Source organism: Oncorhynchus clarkii, chromosome 17 (assembly GCF_045791955.1).
Source record: "Oncorhynchus clarkii lewisi isolate Uvic-CL-2024 chromosome 17, UVic_Ocla_1.0, whole genome shotgun sequence".
Taxonomy (NCBI): domain Eukaryota; kingdom Metazoa; phylum Chordata; class Actinopteri; order Salmoniformes; family Salmonidae; genus Oncorhynchus; species Oncorhynchus clarkii.
The window spans coordinates 6,371,356-6,397,768 of NC_092163.1; the positions used below are offsets into that span (position 1 = coordinate 6,371,356).

At 42.0% G+C, this 26,413-nt stretch overlaps 3 protein-coding genes across 4 annotated transcripts; all 3 read left to right on the forward strand.

Moving 5' to 3' along the window:
- Window positions 1-1,444: 1,444 nt before the first annotated feature.
- LOC139370379 (uncharacterized) lies at window positions 1,445-3,804 on the forward strand. The gene is made up of 4 exons (XM_071109823.1): window positions 1,445-2,068; window positions 2,935-3,032; window positions 3,160-3,337; window positions 3,791-3,804. Exons 1-4 carry the CDS (start codon window positions 1,810-1,812, stop codon window positions 3,802-3,804), a joined length of 549 nt encoding a protein of 182 aa, XP_070965924.1. The 5' UTR covers window positions 1,445-1,809.
- Window positions 3,805-4,342: 538 nt separating this feature from the next.
- LOC139370145 (zinc finger protein 180-like) lies at window positions 4,343-5,652 on the forward strand. Its single transcript, XM_071109471.1, has one exon. The coding sequence runs from the start codon at window positions 4,343-4,345 to the stop codon at window positions 5,297-5,299; it is 957 nt and encodes a 318-aa protein (XP_070965572.1). The 3' UTR covers window positions 5,300-5,652.
- Window positions 5,653-9,374: 3,722 nt separating this feature from the next.
- On the forward strand, window positions 9,375-26,413 carry LOC139370113 (zinc finger protein 135-like). 2 transcript variants are annotated; one of them, XM_071109433.1, is made up of 4 exons: window positions 9,375-9,940; window positions 10,367-10,464; window positions 10,645-10,822; window positions 25,012-26,413. In XM_071109433.1, exons 1-4 carry the CDS (start codon window positions 9,631-9,633, stop codon window positions 25,617-25,619), a joined length of 1,194 nt encoding a protein of 397 aa, XP_070965534.1. In that variant the 5' UTR covers window positions 9,375-9,630; the 3' UTR covers window positions 25,620-26,413. The 2 variants fall into 2 exon arrangements, with proteins under 2 accessions (XP_070965534.1, XP_070965533.1); XM_071109432.1 differs by lacking the exons at window positions 9,375-9,940; window positions 10,367-10,464; window positions 25,012-26,413 and adding an exon at window positions 22,854-24,299 and having other exon boundaries at window positions 10,697-10,822.

Here is a 26,413-nt window from a genome sequence, read left to right on the forward strand (position 1 = left end):
TACCGCCTGCCGTGCTGTCGAGGAGCCTTTTGGTCCTAGACTTGGTGCTCTGGTACCGCCTGCCGTGCTGTCGAGGAGCCTTTTGGTCCTAGACTTGGTGCTCTGGTACCGCCTGCCGTGCGCTACCAGAGAAAACAGTCTATAACTTGGGGGACTGGAGTCTCTGATTATTTTATGGGCCTTCCTCTGACACCGCCTGGTATAGAGGTCCTGGATGGCAGAACAAATCACAACTGGATTGATGCAAATAATCATGATATCATTCTGCCAGGTAGGCCAGGGAGGCATAGACTACTAATAATCATGATATCATTCTGCCAGGTAGGCCAGGGAGGCATAGACTACTAATAATCATGAAATCATTCTGCCAGGTAGGCCAGGGAGGCATAGACTACTAATAATCATGATATCATTCTGCCAGGTAGGCCAGGGAGGCATAGACTACTAATAATCATGATATCATTCTGCCAGGTAGGCCAGGGAGGCATAGACTACTAATAATCATGATATCATTCTGCCAGGTAGGCCAGGGAGGCATAGACTACTTTGTAGTTCACATTTAATTGACAAGGTTTTTTTGGATTAAGCTTTTCCATCAACCAGAAGATGGTTGTCATTAGCATCATCGCTAACAGCTATACGTAGTGGATCATTAGCATCATCGCTAACAGCTACACATAGTGGATCATTAGCATCATCGCTAACAGCTATACGTAGTGGATCATTAGCATCATCGCTAACAGCTATACGTAGTGGTAGACAAACTCACTCAGACAGGGGCATTTCCTGGCTGTTTCCTCTTCAGAAAGTTGAAGGAAATTACAAATCCCTGAGGTGAATTTAACAATGACTTGCAGGCAGTGGGTTCAGAATAACTGATGAGAAAAAATGAATACAAATTATACCACCACCCAAAAGGACACTTTAGAGACTGTAAGGGCAAAGGGGCATGTGCTCTACACAGGTAGAGTCCTATCTGTCCATGTTGCCTTTTACAAAATGGGAAGTGCTTCATGTGGCAACAGCAACACTCACATAAATATCCCATATGCCGCTGGGTGAGAGAAGTTAGCATTGTTTTTGGGCAGCATTATGTGAGGTGTTAATATGTGTTGCTGATCAATTTAGCTCGGGGATATACCTCCCTTGTCTATCTGTCACCTAATCCTGTCTAATGGGCAGTGGCGTGCCGTGGGCTTGGGGCCTAATGGGCAGTGGCGTGCCATGGGCTTGGGGCCTAATGGGCAGGTCAGCCCTGGAGGAAAGGATTGTCTGTAAGAGAAAACATAACATCTGGTTGTTTTTAAATTACTTCTCATGACATTGCTTGCCAGAATTAACATTGTAATGGAGATTTTTCTTCCAATCTGCGTTTCCCACTCCAGTCAGCAGATGACGATGTGAGTATTTCAGGTGATGCTTCTTGCGTGACGTATAATCTAGTGGACGGAACAGGAGGCTTCTTCAACAGAGACAAAAGGCTACAGATACAACCGACGCGGTGATTTGCTATCGAACATAAAACTGAAATATTGAAGCTTTTTAGACCAATCTAGTGTAATAATAATAATAAGTAATCAAATTAAAGTAAGTAAGAAAGTAATAGTGTAATAAGTAATCTTGTGTATATTACTCTTAGTGTTTAGAACACAACTATGTTTACGTTTCTACTAGTTCATTTAAACGTAATTTGCTTGTTAAATTAGCACATGTTACATTGATACTGCACGAGGCTAATCGCCCGGAGCATGAGGTCACTAAACTAGACGTAGAAAGAAACTGGTGAAAGGAGAGGAAGAAGTTTTCAGGATGATAAAGGAGGAAGAGGAGGCTATCACATTGAAAGAAGAAGAGGATGATATTACAGGGAAAGAGGAAGATGGGAAAGAGGTTGTCAGAGTGGAAAAGGAGGAGGTAGAAGCTTTCAGAATCAAAAAGGAAGAAGGTGCCGTAACATTGAAAGAAGAGAATGTAGTGAAAGAAGAGGAAGAACATTTTGGTGTAAAAGAGGAAGAGGAGGCTATCTCAATAAAAGAGGAGGAGGAGACGGAAGTTCCGATTACCACCAGTGAGTACTGTCTTATAAACAGGGCCACAAACTATGTTGTTGTTGAACTAATGGGGTTGGTATAATTTGTTGTCCCAACGGGAATCTGTTCCAAAAACTTCGTAAAGTACAAGGTTGCCAACAAACGCGGCATTCAAAGTAGCATGATCAATTCACCGAGCTAACTAACTAGCTGCCGAATAGGCATCAACTCACCACGTAGTTTATTCTTAATGATTGTCCGTAGGCTACCAGAGTGGATTAACGTGGTGAGTGTAAAACGTCTTAAAATAGCCCACTCCCTACCCGGTATCTCATTCTACTGTTATACGACTCTGTATGCGTTGCTTGTTGGCAGCCTTGTTATTTACGAAGTTTTTGGAGCAGATTCCTGTTGGAACGTTCCACAAATTATACCCACCTGAGCTAATGTGAGTACTGTCTTAAACAGGGACACAAACTATGCCGTTGTTGAGCTAATGTGTGGTTTTAAAGGGGAATTCTACTGAAGTTCTACACTTGAATATGTTGTTCAGTACTGTAGGAATTGTTAAAGGGTCAATCTGCCATTGGTTCATATATTTTTGGGGGACTTTTAAATTAGATGTATTGAATTATCTATAATGAAGTGCACTTAATTTGGTATAACAGGCTTTTAAAATTCACTGTTGGAGCTTCATTTCTACTTAAAATATCAAAGGGGTGAAAAAAAGGCATCCATTTCGTGGAACGACCCTTTTGCATTTGCATCACAAACAATATATATATAAAAAAACATAATTGAGTGGCCAATTTAGGTCCTTTTTAGACATATTAATGGCTCTTGTAAGACCCTATGATTGCAATAAAAAAATCATAAGTTGACTTTGATGTTCTCAATCACACAGGAGAGAGACATGACTATTGTGGATCCTCTGGGGAGCCTCGACAACATCCTGATGCTGACGAGGAAGAGAAGAGTCTCTCCAGATCAGAACACCAGATGGTACAGCTTGATCTGGTCTAGCATACAGCTTGGTCTATCTGGGTCTGGGCTGGGTTTCTGTAAAGCACTTTGTCAACAGTGATATCAGCATCCATAATGATCTGTGTCCCCTCTTTATGGTTACCAGGACAACGCTAGCCCTTCCTCCCTCCTGGAGTCCATGTGTCGTGCCTCTCCTAGTTGCTCCTTACTGCTGGGTATGAAGAGGTTGTCTGTGCTGCTGGTGGACTGCAGGAAAACAACAGGGCTGAGTGGAACTGTGAGAGGAGGAGAAGAGAAGAAAGGATCAGATTTGACACATCAAAGTAAGTGCTGTAGTTTAGTTTGAACAAATACAATAGATCTGCCCACTGGTAGCTGTTCCCAATAGGGCTGTCCCCGACTAATACAAATACAGCTTTGCACACTCTTGGCATTCTCTCAACCATCTTCACCTGGAATGATTTTCCAACCGTCTTGAAGGAGTTCCCACATATGCTGAGCACTTGTTGGCTGCTTTTCCTTCACTCTGCGGTACAACTCATTCCAAACCATCTCAATTGGGTTGAGGTCGGTTGATTGTGGAGGCCAAGTCATCTGATGCAGCACTCCATCACTCTCCTTCTTGGTCCAATAACCCTTACACAGCCTGTAGGTGTGATAGGTCATTGTCCTGTTGAAAAACAAATGATAGTGACTACTAAGCTCAAACCAGATGTGATGGCGTATTGCTGCAGAATATTGTGGTAACCATGCTGATTAATTTCCCCCGGCACAAGGTGCACCTGTGTAATGGCCATGCTGCTTAATCAGCTTCTTGATATGCCTGTCAGGTGGATGGAATATCTTGGCCAAGCGACGTAAACAAATTTGTGCACAAAATCGGAGAGAAATAAAGCTTTCATGCGTATCGAAAAAGTCACATTCTGTATCGTACAGCTATGAAGGTTATATATACAATCACCTGCATGAAATGAATCCAGTGATGTCTGTGTCTTGAGTGTCGTAGAACTGTCTAGTTCTTTGGGTTCTAAAACAGAATGAGTAGAATAAGTAATGTAAACATATTATCATTAATTACCAGGAAGCTGTACCACATTTTGTTTTAAATTTTGAAATGTTTGAGAACTTAAATCTCATAACAAGGCAGTTTTATCATGTTAAGGTTTCATTCAGGTCTCTCTTTAAATAAACACTCTTTGGCAGGAGAAAAAAACTACTCGGAGGAACCAGAGCCAGAGATAGAGATGTCCAAACCAGCAAGACAACACCTCTGCTCCCAGATTGGAAAGAGTTTCATCAAGTTAGGAAACCTGAAAGTTCATGAGCGAATGTACACAGGGGAGCAGCCATACCATTGCGCCCACTGTGGAAAGAGTTTTAAACGGTTAGACACCCTGAAATCTCATGAGCGAACACATACAGGGGAGAAGCCTTTCCATTGCTCCCAGTGTGGAAAGAGTTTTAGCCAGGTAGGAAACCTGAAAACTCATGAGAGAATACACACAGGGGAGAAGCCTTTCCATTGCTTCCAGTGTGGAAAGAGTTTTAGCCACTTAAGAAATCTGAAATCTCATGAGCGAACACACACAGGGGAGAAGCCTTTCCATTGCACCCATTGTGGAAAGAGTTTTAGCCAGTTAGTTAACATGAAAAGACATCAGCGGATACACACGGGAGCAAAGCCACACCATTGCTCCCAGTGTGGAAAGAGGTTTAGCCAGCCAGGAAAGCTGAAAGCTCATGAGCAAATACACACAGGGGAGAAGCCTTTCCATTGCTCCCAGTGTGGAAAGAGTTTTATGCGGTTAGACACCCTCAAAACTCATGAGCGAATACACACGGGGGAGAAGCCATACCATTGTGCCCAGTGTGGTGAGAGTTTTAGCCAGTCAGGAATCCTGAAAGCTCATGAGCGAACACACACAGGTGAGAAGCCTTTCCATTGCTCCCAATGTGGAAAGAGTTTTAGCCAGTCAGGAATCCTGAAAGCTCATGAGCGAACACATACAGGGGAGAAGCCTTTCCATTGCTCCCAGTGTGGAAAGAGTTTTAGCCACTTAAGAAATCTGAAAGCTCATGAGCGAACACATACAGGGGAGAAGCCTTTCAATTGCTCCCAGTGTGCAAAGCGTTTTACCCATTTAGGAAATCTGAAAGAACATGTGAGACTGCACACAGGGGAGAAATCTTACAAGTGCTCAGACTGTGGGAAAACATATTGCTCATCACAGTCACTTAAACGTCATGTGAGAATCCACACAGGAGAAAATAATTACTTATCCTAGTGTGTAAATTGATATTTCACATCACATTGACTTAAAATTCATCAGAGAACATACACAGTGCTCCCATTGTCTTATATTGTTGACTGAGAATGGGTTTACTTGTTTATACCATATGAAATTAAATTAATAATTGTACCAAGTATACTCAAACATATATTTGTATGTTTTTATTAGAAAACATTAATTGAATATGGAGTTGTCAGTTTCAATGTAGGATAGATCAGGTTCCATGTGTTTAAATTGTCCTTTTTTAAACTTTGTGTGTGTTTATCTGGGTGTGTCATTCCTCCAGCACTACAGATAATACAGTGATATTTGGATGTGATGCATTAGTTCCATTGTTGACATTTGCATTGTTGGCCCACTGATGATTTAATGAAATTAAAATGTTCAGACTCTGTAATGGAAAATGTTAGTTGTATGTGTGTCCACATAACTGAGTATGTGACTAACCTTGTGAAACTGTCCTATTATAATCTCCTGTTCTTGGGAGTATCATTCTGTGTGTCAAACCAATTTGCACCTGTGTCCTTGTATGAACAAAGTCCCGCCCAGGAACAGGAAACTATAAAGATATGTGCTCATCACCCAATGCTTCAGGAATTCAGACTGTCTACACTGCGCTGTGACTCTGTTATTCTCTCTGAGCTCAGAAATAAAGAATCTTGGTTTGACTTGGACTCCAGCAGATCCTTATTTTATAATATCCACAACTCTCCCACGGATTGCTGTTCCATTATTGTCAAAATGAAGAGTTCCTCTTTTGACTTTCCTGGGGTAATTTACAAGCCTCCCACTGGTTGAATAAACATTGTTTCCACGTCATTTCAACAAAACAAATCCACGTGATGATGTCAGATCAGTGTCGACAACTGATTGGATTTGTAAGCCATCAACATCAGGTATTTTTATTAATTTTTCTAAATCTAATGACAGCTGACATTTTGTGTTTCACCCAACTGGGAACCTAAATCTAACGACAGGTGACATTTTGTGTTTCACTCAACTGGGAACCTAAATCTAACGACAGGTGACATTTTGTGTTTCACCCAACTGGGAACCTAAATCTAACGACAGCTGACATTTTGTGTTTCACCCAACTGGGAACCTAAATCTAACGACAGGTGACATTTTGTGTTTCATCCAACTGGGAACCTAAATCTAACGACAGGTGACATTTTGTGTTTCACCCAACTGGGAACCTAAATCTAACGACAGGTGACATTTTGTGTTGAATGTAAATAGAAACTAGATGTTGAACTGACGTCTGTGCCCAGTGGGCTGGTTTGAATAAGCAGCAGGTGTTGGATCGATATCCACCTTAGTCGCTAAGTTTCAGTGCAACTTAAAGTATGTCCGTGTTTCTATCAAACACTGTTAAAGTATGTCAGTGTTTCTATCAAGTAGCTAAGCTAAGCTATGTATGTTTTGCTGTGACATTCTGCATGACTAAATAAGAAATACAAGTTAAATGGGTTTCCATCGCATTTTCAACTCTACTGATGGTTTTAAAAAACTGTTGCGTTATATAGAAAACGCGCTCTTGTCCCCGTGCACTGTAGCCAGCAGCGGGTGATTACAGTGATTATTATGGATAAGAGAGATATTATTTCATTTGTCAAATGGCAGCCAAGCATCGATCATCATGTCACCAGAATAAGACCATCAAAATGTATTGGAAAGGAGCATCAAGCTCATCACGTGCACTTTCACCACCCTGTGAAGTTCATAACTTATTTCATCTGTAGCCTAATAAACTGCATGGGTTCCCAAGTCGTAGTGGGAGGACCACACAACATATCATCACGTGACTCCAAGTTAACTAAGATGTGATGGTTATTATATAAATATTTGCTCATAAAGGAGTTTCCACCTCCATTTCTTGCTTATAAATGTTTACTGACACAAAATGATCCCACCATGTCAAACAAACTGACAAATCGTCTGTCAGCATTTATAAAAGTGTACAGGCATATCCTGTTTCCATCAGCCCGGTCATTACTTTTGAAATGGTTGGATCAATATCCACCTTCATGATGTGGATGAAGCCTGATTTGAAATGTCTGAGTAGTTCTATCTGATGTCATAATACACCCCTCTGATAATATTGTTAGGTTCTTATTTTTCAGAGTAATTAACCCACGGACACTAGAGAAGCTTTAACCAAGTTTAATTATTCCCAAAGGGTCTGTACAGCTGTATTCAGACAGCAAAACATTTCTCTCCATCACAGTTACACAGAACACATATAACACAGAGAACATATAACACACAGAACACATATAACACACAGAACACACAGAACACATATAACACACAGAGCATATAGAACACATTTTTCCCCCACCTTTATTTAACCAGGTAGGCTAGTTGAGAACTAGTTCTCATTTGCAACTGCGACCTGGCCAAGATAAAGCATAGCAGTGTGACACAGACAACAACACAGAGTTACACATGGAGTAATCAATAAACAAGCCAATGACACAAACAAGTCAATGACACAGTAGAGAAAATAAAGTCTGTATACAGTGTGCGCAAAAGGCATGAGGAGGTAGGCAATAAATAGGCCATAGGAGCGAATAATTACAATTTAGCAGATTAACACTGGCGTGATAAATGAGCAGATGATGATGTGCAAGTAGAGATACTGGTGTGCAAATGAGCAGAAAAGTAAATAAAATAAAAAACAGTATGGTAGATTGGGTGGGCTATTTGCAGATGGACTATGTACAGCTGCAGTGATCGGTTAGCTGCTCAGATAGCAGATGTTTAAAGTTGGTGAGGGAAATAAAAGTCTCCAACTTCAGAGATGTTTGCAATTCGTTCCAGTCAGAGGCAGCAGAGAACTGGAAGGAACGGCGGCCAAACGAGGTGTTGGCTTTGGGGATGATCAGTGAGATACACCTGCTGGAACGTGTGCTGAGATAACTGAGATAAGGCGGAGCTTTACCTAGCATAGACTTATAAATTACCTGGAGCCAGTGGGTCTGGCGACGAATATGTAGCGAGGACCAGCCAACTAGAGCATATACAGTGGGGCAAAAAAGTATTTAGTCAGCCACCGATTGTGCAAGTTCTCACACTTAAAAAGACGAGAGAGGCCTGTAATTTTCATCATAGGTACACTTCAACTACGTCAGACAAAATGAGACAAAGAAAATCCAGAAAATCACATTGTAGGATTTTGAATGAATTTATTTGCAAATTATGGTGGAAAAGTAGTATTATTTTAATAAGTATTATACAGAGTCCCAAAACTTTCTGGAGTTACAGGATGCAAATTTCTATTTGAAAAAGCTAGCCTTTGCTTTCCTGACTGACTGCGTGTATTGGTTCCTAACTTCCCTGAAAAGTTGCATATCGCGGGGACTATTCAATGCTACAGGATGTTTTTGTGCGGGTCGAGGGCAGTCAGGTCTGAAGTGAAAAAGTGAACCAAGGGCTATATCTGTTCTTATTTCTACATGTTTTTGAAAGGTGCACGCTTATTTAAAGAACGACCAGGCACCCTCGACTGACGGGATTTGGTCAATATCCTTCCAGGATACCCGGGCCAGGTCGATTAGAAAGGCCTGCTCGCAGAAGTGTTTTAGGGAGCGTTTGACAGTGATGAGGGGTGGTCGTTTGAGGCAGTGATCCCTGAGATCCTGATTGAAAACACACAGTAACACACTACCTATTCAGATAAGTATTTATTCATCGTCCACATATTCATATTGTAATGAAACAGCGGGGAGCACTTGAACCCTCGACCTTCGAGCCCGAGGACCGTCGCGCTATCGACTGTGCCGCAAAAGCTCGTGCGGCAGGGTCGATTTCCGCGCTTATAAACCCAGGCTCGTTACAATATTAAGCTTCTACGTCTGTGTACAGGGACGTATTAGTTGTAAGACGAAAGAGAAAATATATCAGCTTATTGTTATTAAATTATTATGACGTTCTTTCCAATACAAAACGTGTCGTGACTATTGTTTCCAAACTGCGTTACCCACTCCAGCCAGCAGATGGCGATGGGCGTCTTTCAGGTGATGCTTCTTGCGTGACGTATAATGGACTGGACGGGACACTTTTTCAGGAACAACAAGGCGCCAACTCTTTCAACCACCTCGGTAGCTTGCTAGCCAACATAAAACTTACAGATTGACGTTTTAGACCATGCTTGTGTACATTCGGCAAACCCAGTGTTTAAAACACATGTCAGCTGACGTATCAACTGGTTAACTTTAATCTAATTTGCCTTTTCAATTTGCAAACCTGTTAAAGATTGATGCTGAGCCTAGCACTCGGCTATTCGCTAATGCTAGCTAGCTAGTTAACTAACATCCCCGACCATGAGTTCACTAAACTACTATTCCCCTGCTAAAGAAGAGGATGTCTGCTGTACGAAGAAAGAAGCTCTAGAGATGAACATTGTCGTGAAAGAAGAAGAAGAGGTGGATATTACAGTGAAAGGAGAGAAAGAACATTTTAGAATTAAAAAGGAAGCAGAGGAGGCTGTTATAGTGAAAGAAGAGGAGGCTGTTACAGTGAAAGAAGATAAAGAACCTTTTATAGAGGAAGAGGATGCTGTCTCAATAAAGGTGAAGGAGGAAGAAGTTTTGGGAGTGAAAGAGGAGGAGACAGAAGATCAGATTAACACCAGTGAGTACTGTCTTAAACAGGGGCACAAACTATGCCCGTTGTTGAACTAATGTGTGGTTTTAAAGGGGCATTCTACTGAAGTTCTACACTTGAATATGTTGTTCAGTACTGTAGGAATTGTTAAAGGGGCGATCTGCAATTGGTGCATATATTTTGGGGACTTTTAAATTAGATGTGTTGAATTCTTCATGTGATCTATATTAAAGTTCCCCTCATCTAATATAACAGGCTTTTAAAATGCAATATTGGTGCATAATTTCTACTTAAATATCAAAGGGATGCAACAGGCACCCATTTAGTGGAACAACCCTTTAACATTTGCATTTTAGGCCCTGTTTAGAGATATTAATGCCTCTTGTAAGACTCTATGTGATTGTAATAGTAGATCATAAGTTTACCACCTGTTTGATGTTCTCGTTCACACAGGAGAGAGACATGACTATGGTGGATCCTCTGGGGAGCCTCAACAACATCCTGATGCTGACGAGGAAGAGAAGAGTCTCTCCAGATCAGAACACCAGATGGTACAGCTTGGTCTGGTCTAGCATACAGCTTGGTCTGGTCTAGCATACAGCTTGATCTGGTCTAGCATACAGCTTGCTCTATCTGGGTCAGGGCTGGGTTTCTGTAAAGGCACTTCATGACAACAGTGACATCAGCATCCATAATGATATGTGTCTGTCTCCCCTCTTTATGGTTACCAGGACAACGCTAGCCCTTCCTCCCTCCCGGAGTCCCCGTGTCGTGCCTCTCCCGGTAGCACCTTATTGCTGGGTATGAAGAGGTTGTCTGTGCTGCTGGTGGACTGCAGGAAAACAACGGGGCTGAGTGGAACTGTGAGAGGAGGAGAAGAGAAGAAAGGATCAGATTTGACACATCAAAGTAAGTGCTGTAGTTTAGTTTGAACAAATTAAATAGATCTGCCATCTAGTATGTTACCAGGACAACCAGCAGAGTTCTGTTAGTTGACATGAAGATGGACTGGTATCTGTTACCAGGTATATTTCCACCACAGTAGACAGAGTTCTGTTAGTTGTGTTAGGTTCTTAAATAAACAAACAGAGTAAATAAACTCAGGGACGGTTGGTAAAGCTTAAACCAAGTTTAAATCACCCATTGGGTCTTACAGCTGCATGAGACAAGCAACCTATTCACACCAGCGCTGGTATTTAACCCTTCCAAGGCTGAGTCTCCTCCTCACATATGGTCAGACCAATACCTCTCTGTTGCTAGGCAGAACTGTAGTGATGACTATTCTTTCTCACGTCATCTGACCTCATCCTCAAATTCCTTCATCCTCCGTAACTCAGAGCTGTCCTGTTGACTCGTACCGGTATGTGACCCCACCCCTCCTTTCCATATGATCCCTGATGTCTAACAATAACATGTTCTGACAGTATTTACACGTCCGGCACCTTCTCTCTCTCTCCCTGATGTCAATAACATGTTCTGACAGTATTTACACGTCCGGCACCTTCTCTCTCTCTCCCTGATGTCAATAACATGTTCTGACAGTATTTACACGTCCGGCACCTTCTCTCTCTCTCCCTGATGTCAATAACATGTTCTGACAGTATTTACATGTCCGGTACCTTCTCTCTCTCTCTCCCTGATGTCAACAACATGTTCTGACAGTATTTACATGTCCGGCACCTTCTCTCTCTCTCTCTCTCTCTCCCTGATGTCAACAACATGTTCTGACAGTATTTACACGTCCGGCACCTTCTCTCTCTCTCCCTGGTGTCAACAACATGTTCTGACAGTATTTACGCGTCCGGCACCTTCTCTCTCTCTCCCTGATGTCAACAACATGTTCTGACAGTATTTACACGTCCGGCACCTTCTCTCTCTCTCGCTCTCTCTCTCTCTCCCTGATGTCAACAACATGTTCTGACAGTATTTACATGTCCGGCACCTTCTCTCTCTCTCCCTGATGTCAACAACATGTTCTGACAGTATTTACACGTCCGGCACCTTCTCTCTCTCTCTCTCTCTCTCCCTGATGTCAACAACATGTTCTGACAGTATTTACATGTCCGGCACCTTCTCTCTCTCTCTCTCTCTCTCCCTGATGTCAACAACATGTTCTGACAGTATTTACATGTCCGGCACCTTCTCTCTCTCTCTCCCTGATGTCAACAACATGTTCTGACAGTATTTACATGTCCGGCACCTTCTCTCTCTCTCTCCCTGATGTCAACAACATGTTCTGACAGTATTTACATGTCCGGCACCTTCTCTCTCTTTCTCTCTGATGTCAACAACATGTTCTGACAGTATTTACACGTCCGGCACCTTCTCTCTCTCTCTCTCTCTCTCTCTCCCTGATGTCAACAACATGTTCTGACAGTATTTACATGTCCGGCACCTTCTCTCTCTCTCTCTCTCTCTCCCTGATGTCAACAACATGTTCTGACAGTATTTACATGTCCGGCACCTTCTCTCTCTCTCCCTGATGTCAACAACATGTTCTGACAGTATTTACATGTCCGGCACCTTCTCTCTCTCTCTCCCTGATGTCAATAACATGTTCTGACAGTATTTACATGTCCGGCACCTTCTCTCTCTCTCTCCCTGATGTCAACAACATGTTCTGACAGTATTTACATGTCCGGCACCTTCTCTCTCTCTCTCCCTGATGTCAACAACATGTTCTGACAGTATTTACATGTCCGGCACCTTCTCTCTCTCTCTCCCTGATGTCAACAACATGTTCTGACAGTATTTACATGTCCGGCACCTTCTCTCTCTCTCTCCCTGATGTCAACAACATGTTCTGACAGTATTTACACGTCCGGCACCTTCTCTCTCTCTCTCTCTCCCGCCGTGACATCATCAAGGATGTTTGAAGTTTATAGGTCAAAACCCATCAGTTGACATGAAGATAGACTGCAAAAATATTTCCTTAAAATCATGATGGATGTTACATTGCCTGTCCCATTTCCTTATAATCATGATGGGTGTTACCTCACCTGTCCCATTTCCTTAAAATCATGATGGATGTTACATTGCCTGTCCCATTTCCTTATAATCATGATGGATGTTACATTGCCTGTCCCATTTCCTTATAATCATGATGGGTGTTACATTGCCTGTCCCATTTCCTTAAAATCATGATTGGTGTTACATCACCTGTCCCATTTCCTTAAAATCATGATGGATGTTACATTGCCTGTCCCATTTCCTTTAAATCATGATGGATGTTACATTGCCTGTCCCATTTCCTTAAAATCATGATGGATGTTACATTGCCTGTCCCATTTCCTTAAAATCATGATGGATGTTACATTGCCTGTCCCATTTCCTTAAAATCATGATGGATGTTACATCGCCTGTCCCATTTCCTTATAATCATGATGGATGTTACATTGCCTGTCCCATTTCCTTAAAATCATGATGGGTGTTACATTGCCTGTCCCATTTCCTTAAAAACATGATGGGTGTTACATTGCCTGTCCCATTTCCTTATAATCATGATGGGTGTTACATTGCCTGTCCCATTTCCTTAAAATCATGATGGGTGTTACATTGCCTGTCCCATTTCCTTATAATCATGATGGATGTTACATTGCCTGTCCCATTTCCTTATAATCATGATGGATGTTACATTGCCTGTCCCATTTCCTTTAAAACATGATGGATGTTACATTGCCTGTCCCATTTCCTTATAATCATGATGGATGTTACATTGCCTGTCCCATTTCCTTATAATCATGATGGATGTTACATTGCCTGTCCCATTTCCTTATAATCATGATGGATGTTACATTGCCTGTCCCATTTCCTTATAATCATGATGGATGTTACATTGCCTGTCCCATTTCCTTATAATCATGATGGATGTTACATTGCCTGTCCCATTTCCTTATAATCATGATGGATGTTACATTGCCTGTCCCATTTCCTTATAATCATGATGGATGTTACATTGCCTGTCCCATTTCCTTAAAATCATGATGGATGTTACATTGCCTGTCCCATTTCCTTAAAATCATGATGGGTGTTACATTGCCTGTCCCATTTCCTTATAATCATGATGGATGTTACATTGCCTGTCCCATTTCCTTAAAATCATGATGGATGTTACATTGCCTGTCCCATTTCCTTAAAATCATGATGGATGTTACATTGCCTGTCCCATTTCCTTATAATCATGATGGATGTTACATTGCCTGTCCCATTTCCTTAAAATCATGATGGATGTTACATCGCCTGTCCCATTTCCTTAAAATCATGATGGATGTTACATTGCCTGTCCCATTTCCTTAAAATCATGATGGGTGTTACATTGCCTGTCCCATTTCCTTATAATCATGATGGATGTTACATTGCTTGTCCCAGTCAACCCCCGTATCTTTACCAGACTGTAGAACAGGCAAACAAAACTCAAGACCCCTCAATGTGGTCTGTATTGCTTCATTAACATCTGATCTACAGAACTTGTTAAAAAATGGCAATAAAACAAGCGCCGTAAAACAAGCTCTTTAAAAGCCATGAAATATGGTTATGGTTAGGGGTTAGGGGTTATGGTTAGGGGTTATGGTTAGGGGTTAGGGGTTATGGTTATGGTTAGGGTTAGGGGTTATGGTTAGGGGTTAGGGGTTATGGTTAGGGGTTAGGGGTTATGGTTAGGGGTTATGGTTAGGGGTTATGGTTAGGGGTTAGGGGTTATGGTTAGGGGTTATGGTTAGGGTTATGGTTAGGGGTTAGGGGTTATGGTTAGGGGTTATGGTTAGGGTTATGGTTAGGGTTATGGTTAGGGGTTATGGTTAGGGGTTATGGTTAGGGGTTAGGGGTTATGGTTAGGGTTATGGTTAGGGTTAGGGTTAGGGGTTATGGTTAGGGGTTATGGTTAGGGGTAGGGGTTAGGGGTTAGGGTTATGGGTTATGGTTAGGGGTTAGGGGTTATGGTTAGGGGTTATGGTTAGGGGTTATGGTTAGGGGTTATGGTTAGGGTTATGGTTAGGGGTTATGGTTATGGTTAGGGTTATGGTTAGGGTTATGGTTAGGGGTTATGGGTTATGGTTTATGGTTAGGGTTATGGTTATGGTTATGGTTAGGGGTTATGGTTAGGGGTTAGGGTTATGGTTAGGGGTTATGGTTATGGTTAGGGTTATGGGTTATGGTTATGGTTAGGGTTATGGTTAGGGGTTATGGTTAGGGGTTATGGTTAGGGGTTAGGGGTTAGGGGTTATGGTTAGGGGTTAGGGGTTATGGTTAGGGGTTATGGTTAGGGGTTATGGTTAGGGGTTAGGGGTAGGGGTTAGGGTTAGGGGTTAGGGTTATGGGTTATGGTTAGGGGTTAGGGGTTATGGTTAGGGGTTATGGTTAGGGGTAGGGGTTAGGGTTATGGTTAGGGGTTATGGTTATGGTTAGGGTTATGGTTATGGTTAGGGGTTATGGTTAGGGGTTATGGTTAGGGGTTATGGTTAGGGTTAGGGTTATGGGTTATGGTTATGGTTAGGGTTATGGTTAGGGGTTATGGTTAGGGGTTATGGTTAGGGGTTAGGGGTTATGGTTAGGGGTTAGGGGTTATGGTTAGGGGTTATGGTTAGGGGTTAGGGGTTATGGTTAGGGGTTAGGGGTTATGGTTAGGGGTTATGGTTATGGTTAGGGGTTATGGTTATGGTTAGGGGTTATGGTTAGGGGTTATGGTTATGGTTAGGGGTTATGGTTATGGTTAGGGGTTATGGTTAGGGGTTATGGTTAGGGGTTATGGTTAGGGGTTATGGTTATGGTTAGGGGTTATGGTTAGGGGTTATGGTTATGGTTAGGGGTTATGGTTAGGGTTATGGTTATGGTTAGGGGTTATGGTTAGGGGTTATGGTTAGGGGTTAGGGGTTATGGTTATGGTTATGGGTTAGGGTTATGGTTATGGTTAGGGGTTATGGTTATGGTTAGGGGTTATGGTTAGGGGTTATGGTTATGGTTAGGGGTTATGGTTAGGGGTTATGGTTATGGTTAGGGGTTATGGTTATGGTTAGGGGTTAGGGTTATGGTTAGGGGTTATGGTTAGGGGTTATGGTTATGGTTAGGGGTTAGGGGTTATGGTTAGGGGTTAGGGGTTATGGTTAGTGGTTATGGTTAGGGGTTATGGTTAGGGGTTATGGTTAGGGGTTATGGTTAGGGGTTATGGTTATGGTTAGGGGTTATGGTTATGGTTAGGGGTTATGGTTATGGTTAGGGGTTATGGTTATGGTTAGGGGTTATGGTTAGGGGTTATGGTTAGGGTTATGGTTAGGGGTTATGGTTATGGTTAGGGGTTATGGTTAGGGTTATGGTTAGGGGTTATGGTTAGGGTTATGGTTAGGGGTTAGGGTTAGGGTTATGGTTATGGTTATGGTTAGGGTTATGGTTAGGGTTATGGTTATGGTTATGGTTAGGGGTTATGGTTAGGGTTATGGTTAGGGTTATGGTTAGGGTTATGGTTAGGGGTTAGGGGTTAGGGTTATGGTTAGGGGTTATGGTTAGGGTTATGGTTATGGTTATGGTTAGGGGTTATGGTTAGGGTTATGGTTAGGGGTTATGGTTAGGGTTATGGTTATGGTTAGGGGTTATGGTTATGGTTAGGGGTTATGGTTATGGTTATGGTTAGGGGTTATGGTTATGGTTAGGGGTTATGGTTATGGTTAGGGGTTATGGTTATGGTTTATGGTTATGGTTAGGGGTTATGGTTAGGGGTTAGGGTTATGGGTTATGGTTATGGTTATGGTTATGGTTAGGGGTTAGGGGTTATGGTTATGGGTTATGGTTATGGTTAGGGGTTATGGTTAGGGGTTAGGGGTTATGGTTATGGGTTATGGTTATGGTTAGGGGTTATGGTTAGGGGTTAGGGGTTAGGGTTAGGGGTTATGGTTAGGGGTTAGGGGTTAGGGGTTATGGTTATGGTTAGGGGTTATGGTTAGGGGTTAGGGGTTATGGTTATGGTTAGGGGTTATGGTTAGGGGTTAGGGGTTATGGTTAGGGGTTATGGTTAGGGGTTATGGTTAGGGGTTATGGTTATGGTTAGGGGTTATGGTTAGGGGTTATGGTTAGGGGTTATGGTTATGGTTAGGGGTTATGGTTAGGGGTTATGGTTAGGGGTTATGGTTATGGTTAGGGGTTATGGTTAGGGGTTATGGTTATGGTTAGGGGTTATGGTTATGGTTATGGTTAGGGGTTATGGTTAGGGGTTATGGTTAGGGGTTAGGGGTTATGGTTAGGGGTTATGGTTATGGTTAGGGGTTATGGTTATGGTTAGGGGTTATGGTTATGGTTAGGGGTTATGGTTAGGGGTTAGGGGTTATGGTTATGGTTAGGGGTTATGGTTATGGTTAGGGGTTATGGTTAGGGGGGTTATGGGTTAGGGGTTAGGGGTTATGGTTAGGGGTTAGGGTTATGGGTTAGGGGTTAGGGGTTATGGTTATGGGTTAGGGGTTAGGGGTTATGGTTAGGGGTTATGGGTTAGGGGTTAGGGGTTATGGTTAGGGGTTATGGTTATGGGTTAGGGGTTATGGGTTAGGGGTTAGGGGTTAGGGGTTATGGTTATGGTTAGGGGTTATGGTTAGGGGTTATGGTTATGGTTAGGGGTTAGGGGTTATGGTTATGGTTAGGGGTTATGGTTAGGGGGGTTATGGTTATGGGTTAGGGGTTAGGGGTTATGGTTATGGTTAGGGGTTATGGTTAGGGGTTATGGTTATGGTTAGGGGTTATGGTTATGGGTTAGGGGTTAGGGTTATGGTTAGGGTTATGGTTAGGGGTTATGGTTAGGGTTAGGGGTTATGGTTAGGGGTTAGGGGTTATGGTTAGGGGTTATGGTTATGGGTTAGGGGTTATGGGTTAGGGGTTATGGTTAGGGGTTAGGGGTTATGGTTAGGGGTTAGGGTTATGGTTAGGGTTATGAAATAGGACTGAATGAAAAGCTTTTCTTGTGAGACTTGGCCTCCGTCTCTAATGGACAAAATGTATTACAGTTCCTACTCTAACAGGTCAAATGAACTCCAACATACATATACTATATAGACCTTAACAGAACATGGTTTAATATATATATATACTATATAGACCTTAAAGAACATGGTTTAATATATATATACTATATAGACCTTAAAGAACATGGTTTAATATATATATACTAAATAGACCTTAACAGAACATGGTTTAATATTTATATATATACTATATAGACCTTAAAGAACATGGTTTAATATATATACTATATAGACCTTAAAGAACATGGTTTAATATATATATATACTATATAGACCTTAAAGAACATGGTTTAATATATATATACTATATAGACCTTAACAGAACATGGTTTAATATATATATATACTATATAGACCTTAAAGAACATGGTTTCATATATATATACTATATAGACCTTAAAGAACATGGTTTAATATATATATACTATATAGACCTTAAAGAACATTGTTTCATTTGGAAATGACTCACTTTATTGTTCATGTTTCTGACATCAGTGTGCTGCTTACAGTTTAGCTTCCTCCTCTATCCCCATAATGGACTCAAACTAGTGATCCTCTGCTTCTCATCACATGTGACCGCTCTCCTTGACAATGAACCGATGGAGCTATAGAAAAGGTACCAGTTGGACAGCTCCATCTGTGACATTTCAAGCTGTGGAGTGAGTTTAAAAGGTACCAGTTGGACAGCTCCATCTGTGACGTTTCAAGCTGTGGAGTGAGTTTATGGCACGTTCTCACCTCCGTTACACATGTTCAGGTTGACTTTCCCACAGAATCGACCATATATACAGTACCAGTCAACAGTTAGGACACAACTACTCATTCAAGGGTTTTTCTTCGTTTTTACTATTTTATAAATTGTAGAATAGTAGTGAAGACATCAAAACTATGAAATAACACTTATGGAATCATACAGTAACCAAAAGTGTTAAACAAATTATTCAAAGTAGCCACCCTTTGCCTTGCACACTCTTGGCCTTCTCTCAACCAGCTTCATGAGGAAGTCACCTGGAATGCATTTCAATTAATTAACAGATGTGCCTTGGTAATTTGTGGAATTTCTTTCCTTCTTAATGCGTTTGAGCCAATCAGTTGTGTTGTGACAAGGTAGGGTGGTGTATAGAAGACCAAGTCCATATTATGGCAAGAACAGTTCAAATAAGCAAAGAGAAACGACAGTCCATCATTACTTTTAAGACATGAAGGTCAATCAAGAAAATTACGAACTTCGAAAGTTTCTTCAAGTACAGTCGCAAAAACAATCAGGCGCTATGATGAAACTGGCTCTCATGAGGACCTCCACAGGAAAGGAAGACCCAGAGTTACCTCTGCTATGATGAAACTGGCTCTCATGAGGACCTCCACAGGAAAGGAAGACCCAGAGTTACCTCTGCTATGAGGAAACTGGCTCTCATGAGGACCTCCACACGAAAGGAAGACCCAGAGTTACCTCTGCTATGATGAAACTGGCTCTCATGAGGACCTCCACAGGAAAGGAAGACCCAGAGTTACCTCTGCTGCAAAGGATCATTTTGTTAGAGTTACCAGCCTCAGAAATTGCAGCCCAAATAAAAGCTTCAGAGTTCAAGTAACAGACACATTCTCAACAACATCTGTTCAGAGGAGACTGCGTGAATCAGGCCTTTGTGGTCGAATTGCTGCAAAGAAACTACTACTAAAGGACACCAATAATAAGAAGAGACTTGCTTGGGCCAAGAAACACGAGCAATAAACCTTAGACCTGTGTAAATCTGTCCTTTGGTCTGATGAATCCAAATTTGAGATTGGGTTCAAACCGCCACGTCTTTGTGAGACGCAGAGTAGAATGATCTCTGCATGCGTGGTTCCCACCGTGAAGCATGGAGGAGGGGGTGTGATGGTGTGGGGGTGCTTTGCTGATGACACTGTCAATGATTTTTTAGAATTCATTACACACTTAACCAGGTTGGCTACCACAGCGATACACCACCCCGTCTGGTTTTGGCTTAGTGGGACTATCATTTGTTTTTCAATGGGACAATGACCCAAAACACACCTCCAGGCTGTGTAAGGGCAATTTGACCAACGAGAGTGATTGAATGCTGCATCAGATGTCTTGGCCTCCACAATCACCCAACCTCAACCCATTTGAGATGGTTTGGGATGAGTTGGACCGCAGAGTGAAGGAAAGCAACCAATAAGTGCTTAACATATGTGGGAACTCCTTCAAGACGTTTGGAAAAAAGCATTTCAGGTGAAGCTGGTTGAGAGAATGCCAAGAGCGTGCAAAGCTGTCATCAAGGCAAAGGGGGGCTACTTTGAATAATCTCAAATATAAAATATACTTTGATTTGTTTAACACTTTTTTGGTTTCTACATGATTCTGTATGTGTTACTTCGTAGTTTTGATGTCTTCACCATTATTCTAAAATGTGGAAAATAGCAAAAAAGAAAAACCCTTGAATGAGGAGGTGTGTCCAACCTTTTGACTGGTACTATATACAGTGGAGGTCAGAAGTTGACATACAATTTAGCCAATCTTACCTGCCTAACCACTACTTACCTAATTTAGCACCACCTAGTGCCCTAACCAAAATACAGGAGGGGGTCCACCCAGGTCTTACCTAGTGTGCCTAGACAGTAAATATACTACGGGTATATGGATGCCCGCGGGCCTCTTGCCTAAGCACTCCCTAGGTGCCTTCCCCTTCCCCCCTGGGAACAAATTAAACTCTTCACAAACACACAGAAACACAGGACATCAAATAGGCTATGACTGAGCAACAAACTCAAACAGAACCTACCTAGTTGCTCCCATCTACAACTAACATAATACATACCAACTGCCTGAGAAACAACCAACATATGCTATAACCATCAGCCTCTTCTCTCAGCAATCATCTTTCTTCAATGATCTCTCAGCAATCATCTTTCTTCAATGATCTCTCAGCAATCATCTTTCTTCAATGAGCTCTCAGCAATCATCTTTCTTCAATGAGCTCTCAGCAATAATCTTTCTTCAATGAGCTCTCAGCAATCATCTTTCTTCAATGAGCTCTCAGCAATCATCTTTCTTCAATGAGCTCTCAGCAATCATCTTTCTTCAATGAGCTCTCAGCAATCATCTTTCTTCAATGAGCTCTCAGCAATCATCTTTCTTCAATGAGCTCTCAGCAATCATCTTTCTTCAATGATCTCTCTTCCAAACAGAACAATGGCTTTCATATAGCTTCTGAAAGAATGGGTAATTGGAGACAGCTGCATCTTGACAAGGGGGCGGGGTCAGTTCCAATTAGCCATGGAGTCGACCAATCAGCTGCTTAGGGGATTTCAGGAAGCCGTCCTGAAACACACATAACAAACCACAACCCAGAAACTGGGGAACGTAACAATCACCACTTTATTTTAAGAATGTGAAATGTCAGAATAATAGTCACATTCCCAGTGGGTCAGAAGTTTACATGCACTCAATTACTATTTGGTAGCATTGCCTTTAAATAGTTTTTCTTGGGTCACATGTTTCAGGTAGCCTTCCACAAGCTTCCCACAATAAGTTGAGTGAATTTTGGCCCCTTCCTCCTGCCAGAGCGGGTGTAACAGAGACAGGTTTGTAAGGCCTCCTTGCTCGCACACACTTTTTCAGTTCTGCCCACAAATGTTCTATAGGATTGAGGTCAGGGCTTTGTGACGGCCACTCCAACACCTTGAATTTGTTGTCCTGAAGCCATTTTGCCACAACGTTGGAAGTATGTTTGGGGTCGTCGTCCATTTTGGAAGATCCGTTTGCCACCAAGCTTTAACATCCTGATTGATGTCTTGAGATGTTACTTCAATATATCCACATAATTGTCCTGCCTCATGATGCCATCTATTTTGTGAAGTTCACCAGTGCCTCCTGCAGCGAAGCACCCCCACAACATGATGCTGCCACCCCCCGCGCTTCACAGTTGGGATGGTGTTGTTCGGCTTGCAAGCCCCCCCCTTTTTTTCCTCCAAACGCAACGATGGTCATTATGGCCAAACGGTTCTACTTTTGTTTCATCAGACCAGAGGACATTTCTCCAAAATGTACGACCTGTTTCGCAGCCGGCCATGACCGGGAGAGCCATGAGGTGACGCACAATTGGCCAACAACCAGCGTCGTCCTGGTTGGGGGAGGGTTTGCCCAGTTGGGGTGTCCTTGTCCCATCACGCTCTAGCGACTCCTGTGGCGGCTGGGCACATGCACGCTGTCACGGTCGCCAGGTGTACAGTGTTTCCTCCAACACGTTGGTGTGGCTGGCTTCCGGGTTGGCTCTTGACGTTCGCCTCTCCCGAGATATTACAGGAGTTGCAGCGAGGAGACAAGACTGTAAACTAGAAATTTACAAAAAAGTTGTTTATAATAATATATATTTTAATCTGCCCCAAATATTTCATTATTTTTACTTTACCCGAAATATCATGACATTAGTGATTAGTCAAAATGTTAAAGATTTTTGAACAGCAATGTGTCGAACCCTTGAGACAACGGGGAGATGTTACTGATGTGCTTTGTATCTGTCTCCAATGTAAAACACGTTTTGGACTTCCACACAAAATTACTTCTTTAGTTATTATATGTTTAAGGAAGTGTGTAGGTCACATTCTGTATCATACAGCTATGAATGTTATATATTTAGAACCACCTGTTCAATAGGAATCCAGCGACGTCTGTGTCTTCAGTGTCCTAGAACTGTCTAGTTTTTTGTTTTCTGACTTCTAAAACAGAATGAATAAGTAATGTAAACTAAACAAATTACTAGGAAGCTCTACAACATAATCTGCTTTAAAATCAAACCAAGATTGTTTTAAATTATGAAATGTTTGAAAAATGGCCTCCGGTTATTGAGGGATCTGATTTGGATTAAACCTCATAGCAAGGCGGTTTTATCATGTGGAGGTTTCATTCAGGGCTCTCTTTAAATAAACACTGTCTTTGGCAGGAGAAAAACCAAACTCGGGGGAACAAGAGACGTCCAAACCAGCAAGACGACACCTCTGCTCCCAGATTGGAAAGAGTTTTACCAAGTTAGGAAGCCTGAAAGCTCATGAGCGAATACACTCAGGGGAGAAGCCTTACCACTGCTACCATTGTGGAACTAGGTTTACCAAGTTAGGAAGCCTGAAAAGACATGAGAGGATACACACCGAAGCGAAGCCTTTCCATTGCACCCTGTGTGGAACGAGTTTTAACCTTTTAGGAAATCTGAAAAGACACGAGAGAATACATACAGGGGAGAAGCCTTTCCATTGCGCCCAGTGTGGAAAGCGTTTTAGCTTGTTAGGGAACCTGCAATCTCATGAGCGAATACACACAGGGGAGAAGCCATACCATTGCGCCCAGTGTGGAAATAGTTTTAGCGAATTAGGACACCTGAAAGTGCACGAGCGAATACACACAGGTGAGAAGCCTTACAAATGCTCCCAGTGTGTAAAGAGATTTAGCCACTTAGGAAACCTGAATGAACACATGAGACTGCACACAGGAGAGAAGCCTTACCACTGCATCCAGTGTGGAAAGGGATTTAGCCACTTAGGAAGCCTGAAAGCTCATGAGCGAATACACACAGGGGAGAAGCCTTTCCATTGCACCCATTGTGGAAAGAGTTTTAGCCAGTTAGTTAACATGAAAAGACATCAGCGGATACACACGGGAGCAAAGCCACACCATTGCTCCCAGTGTGGAAAGAGGTTTAGCCAGCCAGGAAAGCTGAAAGCACATGAGCAAATACACACAGGGGAGAAGCCTTTCCATTGCTCCCAGTGTGGAAAGAGTTTTATGCGGTTAGACACCCTCAAAACTCATGAGCGAATACACACGGGGGAGAAGCCATACCATTGTGCCCAGTGTGGTGAGAGTTTTAGCCAGTCAGGAATCCTGAAAGCTCATGAGCGAACACACACAGGTGAGAAGCCTTTCCATTGCTCCCAGTGTGGAAAGAGTTTTAGCCACTTAAGAAATCTGAAAGCTCATGAGCGAACACATACAGGGGAGAAGCCTTTCAATTGCTCCCAGTGTGCAAAGCGTTTTACCCATTTAGGAAATCTGAAAGAACATGTGAGACTGCACACAGGGGAGAAATCTTACAAGTGCTCAGACTGTGGGAAAACATATTGCTCATCACAGTCACTTAAACGTCATGTGAGAATCCACACAGGAGAAAATAATTACTTATCCTAGTGTGTAAATTGATATTTCACATCACATTGACTTAAAATTCATCAGAGAACATACACAGTGCTCCCATTGTCTTATATTGTTGACAGAGAGTGGGTTTACTTGTTTATACCATATGAAATTAAATTAATAATTGTACCAAGTATACTCAAACATATATTTGTATGTTTTTATTAGAAAACATTAATTGAATATGGAGTTGTCAGTTTCAATGTAGGATAGATCAGGTTCCATGTGTTTAAATTGTCCTTTTAAACTCTGTGTGTGTTTATCTGGGTGTCATTCCTCCAGCACCACAGATTAATTAACAAGTGATATCTGGATGTGATGCATTTGTTCCATTGTTGACATTTGCATTGTTGGCCCACTGATGATTTAATGAAATGAAAATGTTCAGACTCTGTAATGGAAAATGTTAATTGTTTGTGTGTCCACATAACTGAGTATGTGACTAACCTTGTGAAACTGTCCTATTATAATCTCCTGTTCTTGGGAGTATCATCCTGTGTTGCAAACCAATTTGCACCTGCATCCTTGTATGAATAAAGTCCCTCCCAGGAACAGGAAACTATAAAGATATGTGCTAATCACCCAATGCTTCAGGAATTCAGACTGTCTACACTGCGCTGTGTAACTGTTATTCTCTCTGAGCTCAGAAATAAAGAATCTTGGTTTGACTTAGACTCCAGCAGATCATTATTTTATAATATCTAACACAACTCTCCCAAGGATTGCTGTTAAGTAATGTAAACATTGCAGTAATTACAAGGAAGCTCTACATTGGTTTTAAAATCACACTAAGATTGTTAAAACCGGCCTCAGGTTATTGAGAGATCTGATTTAGGATTTACCCTCGCAGCAAGGTTGTTTTATCATGTGGTTTCATTCTGGTCTCTATTTAAAAATAACACTGTATTTGGCAGGAGAAAGACCAGACACAGAGGATCCAGAGCCAGGGACGTCCAAACCAGCAAGAAGACACCAGTACTCCCACTGTAGAAAGGGTTGTAACCGGTTATGGGCTTTGAAACAACTTGAGAAAATACACACATGGGAGAAGCCTTACCACTGCTCCCAATGTGGAAAGAATTTTAACGATTTAGGGAACTTGAAACAACATGAGAGAATACACACAGGGGAGAAGCCTTACCACTGCTCCCATTGTGGAAAGTGTTTCAACCAGTCAGGGCAGCTGAATCGACATGAGAGAATACACACAGGAGAGAAGCCGTACTACTGCTCCAAGTGTGGAAAGAGTTTCAAACGACCTTGTCATCTGAAACGGCATGAGAGTATACACACAGGGGAGAAGCCTTACCACTGCTCCCAATGTTTAAAGAGTTTCAAACGTCCTTGTCATCTGAAACGGCATGAGAGAATACACACAGGGGAGGAGCCTTACCACTGCTCCCAGTGTGGAAAGAGTTTCAAACGGCCTTGTCATCTGAAACACCATGAGAGAATACACACAGGGGAGAAGCCTTATCACTGCTCACAGGGTGCAAAGCGTTTGCCCATTTACGAAGCCTGAAGGAACAGATGAGACCTCACACAGGGCGGAGAATGCTTACAAAAGCCCAGACTGTGGGAAAACATATTACTCATCACAGTCACTTAAATGTCATGAGATAATCCACACAGAAGAGAATAATTACTTGTATATTGATATTTCACATCTCATTGACTTAAAATTCATCAGAGAACATAGAACAGAGAACCCGTTGTCTTATATTGTTGACTGACAATGTGTTTACCTGTCTTTACCAGATGAAATTAAATGGTACAGGGTATACTCAAACATATATTTGCATGTTTTTTATCAGAAAACATGAATTGAATATGGAGTCTGTCAGTTTGAATATAAAGAAGATCAGGTTCCTTCTTTTAAACTCCTTTTTTTAAACTATTTGTGTGTGTTTATCTGGGTGTGTCATTCCTCCAGCACTACAGATAATACAGTAATATTTGGATGTGATGCATTTGTTCCATTGTTGACATTTGCATTGTTGGCCCACTGATGATTTAATGAAATGAAAATGTTCAGACTCTGTAATGGAAAATGTTAATTGTTTGTCTGTCCACATAACTGAGTATGTGACTAACCTTGTGAAACTGTCCTATTATAAGCTCCTGTTCTTGGGAGTATCATTCTGTGTTGCAAAACAGCTGCACCTGCATCCTTGTATGAATAAAGTCCCTCCCAGGAACAGGAAACTATGAAGATATGTGCTCATCACCCAATGCTTCAGGCATTCAGACGGTCTACACTGCGCTGTGTAACTCTGTTATTCTCTCTGAGCTCAGAAATAAAGAATCTTGGTTTGA

Excerpts from the sequence above, each read along its gene's own strand:
- LOC139370145 (XM_071109471.1), top strand. The coding sequence starts at position 4,343 with ATGTACACAGGGGAGCAGCCATACCATTGCGCCCACTGTGGAAAGAGT.
- LOC139370113 (XM_071109432.1), top strand. The coding sequence starts at position 10,717 with ATGAAGAGGTTGTCTGTGCTGCTGGTGGACTGCAGGAAAACAACGGGG. Across the intron at positions 10,823-22,853 it reads ATCAGATTTGACACATCAAA|GAGAAAAACCAAACTCGGGG; the intron begins GTAAGTGCTGTA and ends TGTCTTTGGCAG.
- LOC139370379 (XM_071109823.1), top strand. The coding sequence starts at position 1,810 with ATGATAAAGGAGGAAGAGGAGGCTATCACATTGAAAGAAGAAGAGGAT. Across the intron at positions 2,069-2,934 it reads GGAAGTTCCGATTACCACCA|GAGAGAGACATGACTATTGT; the intron begins GTGAGTACTGTC and ends TCAATCACACAG. Across the intron at positions 3,033-3,159 it reads CCAGATCAGAACACCAGATG|GACAACGCTAGCCCTTCCTC; the intron begins GTACAGCTTGAT and ends TATGGTTACCAG.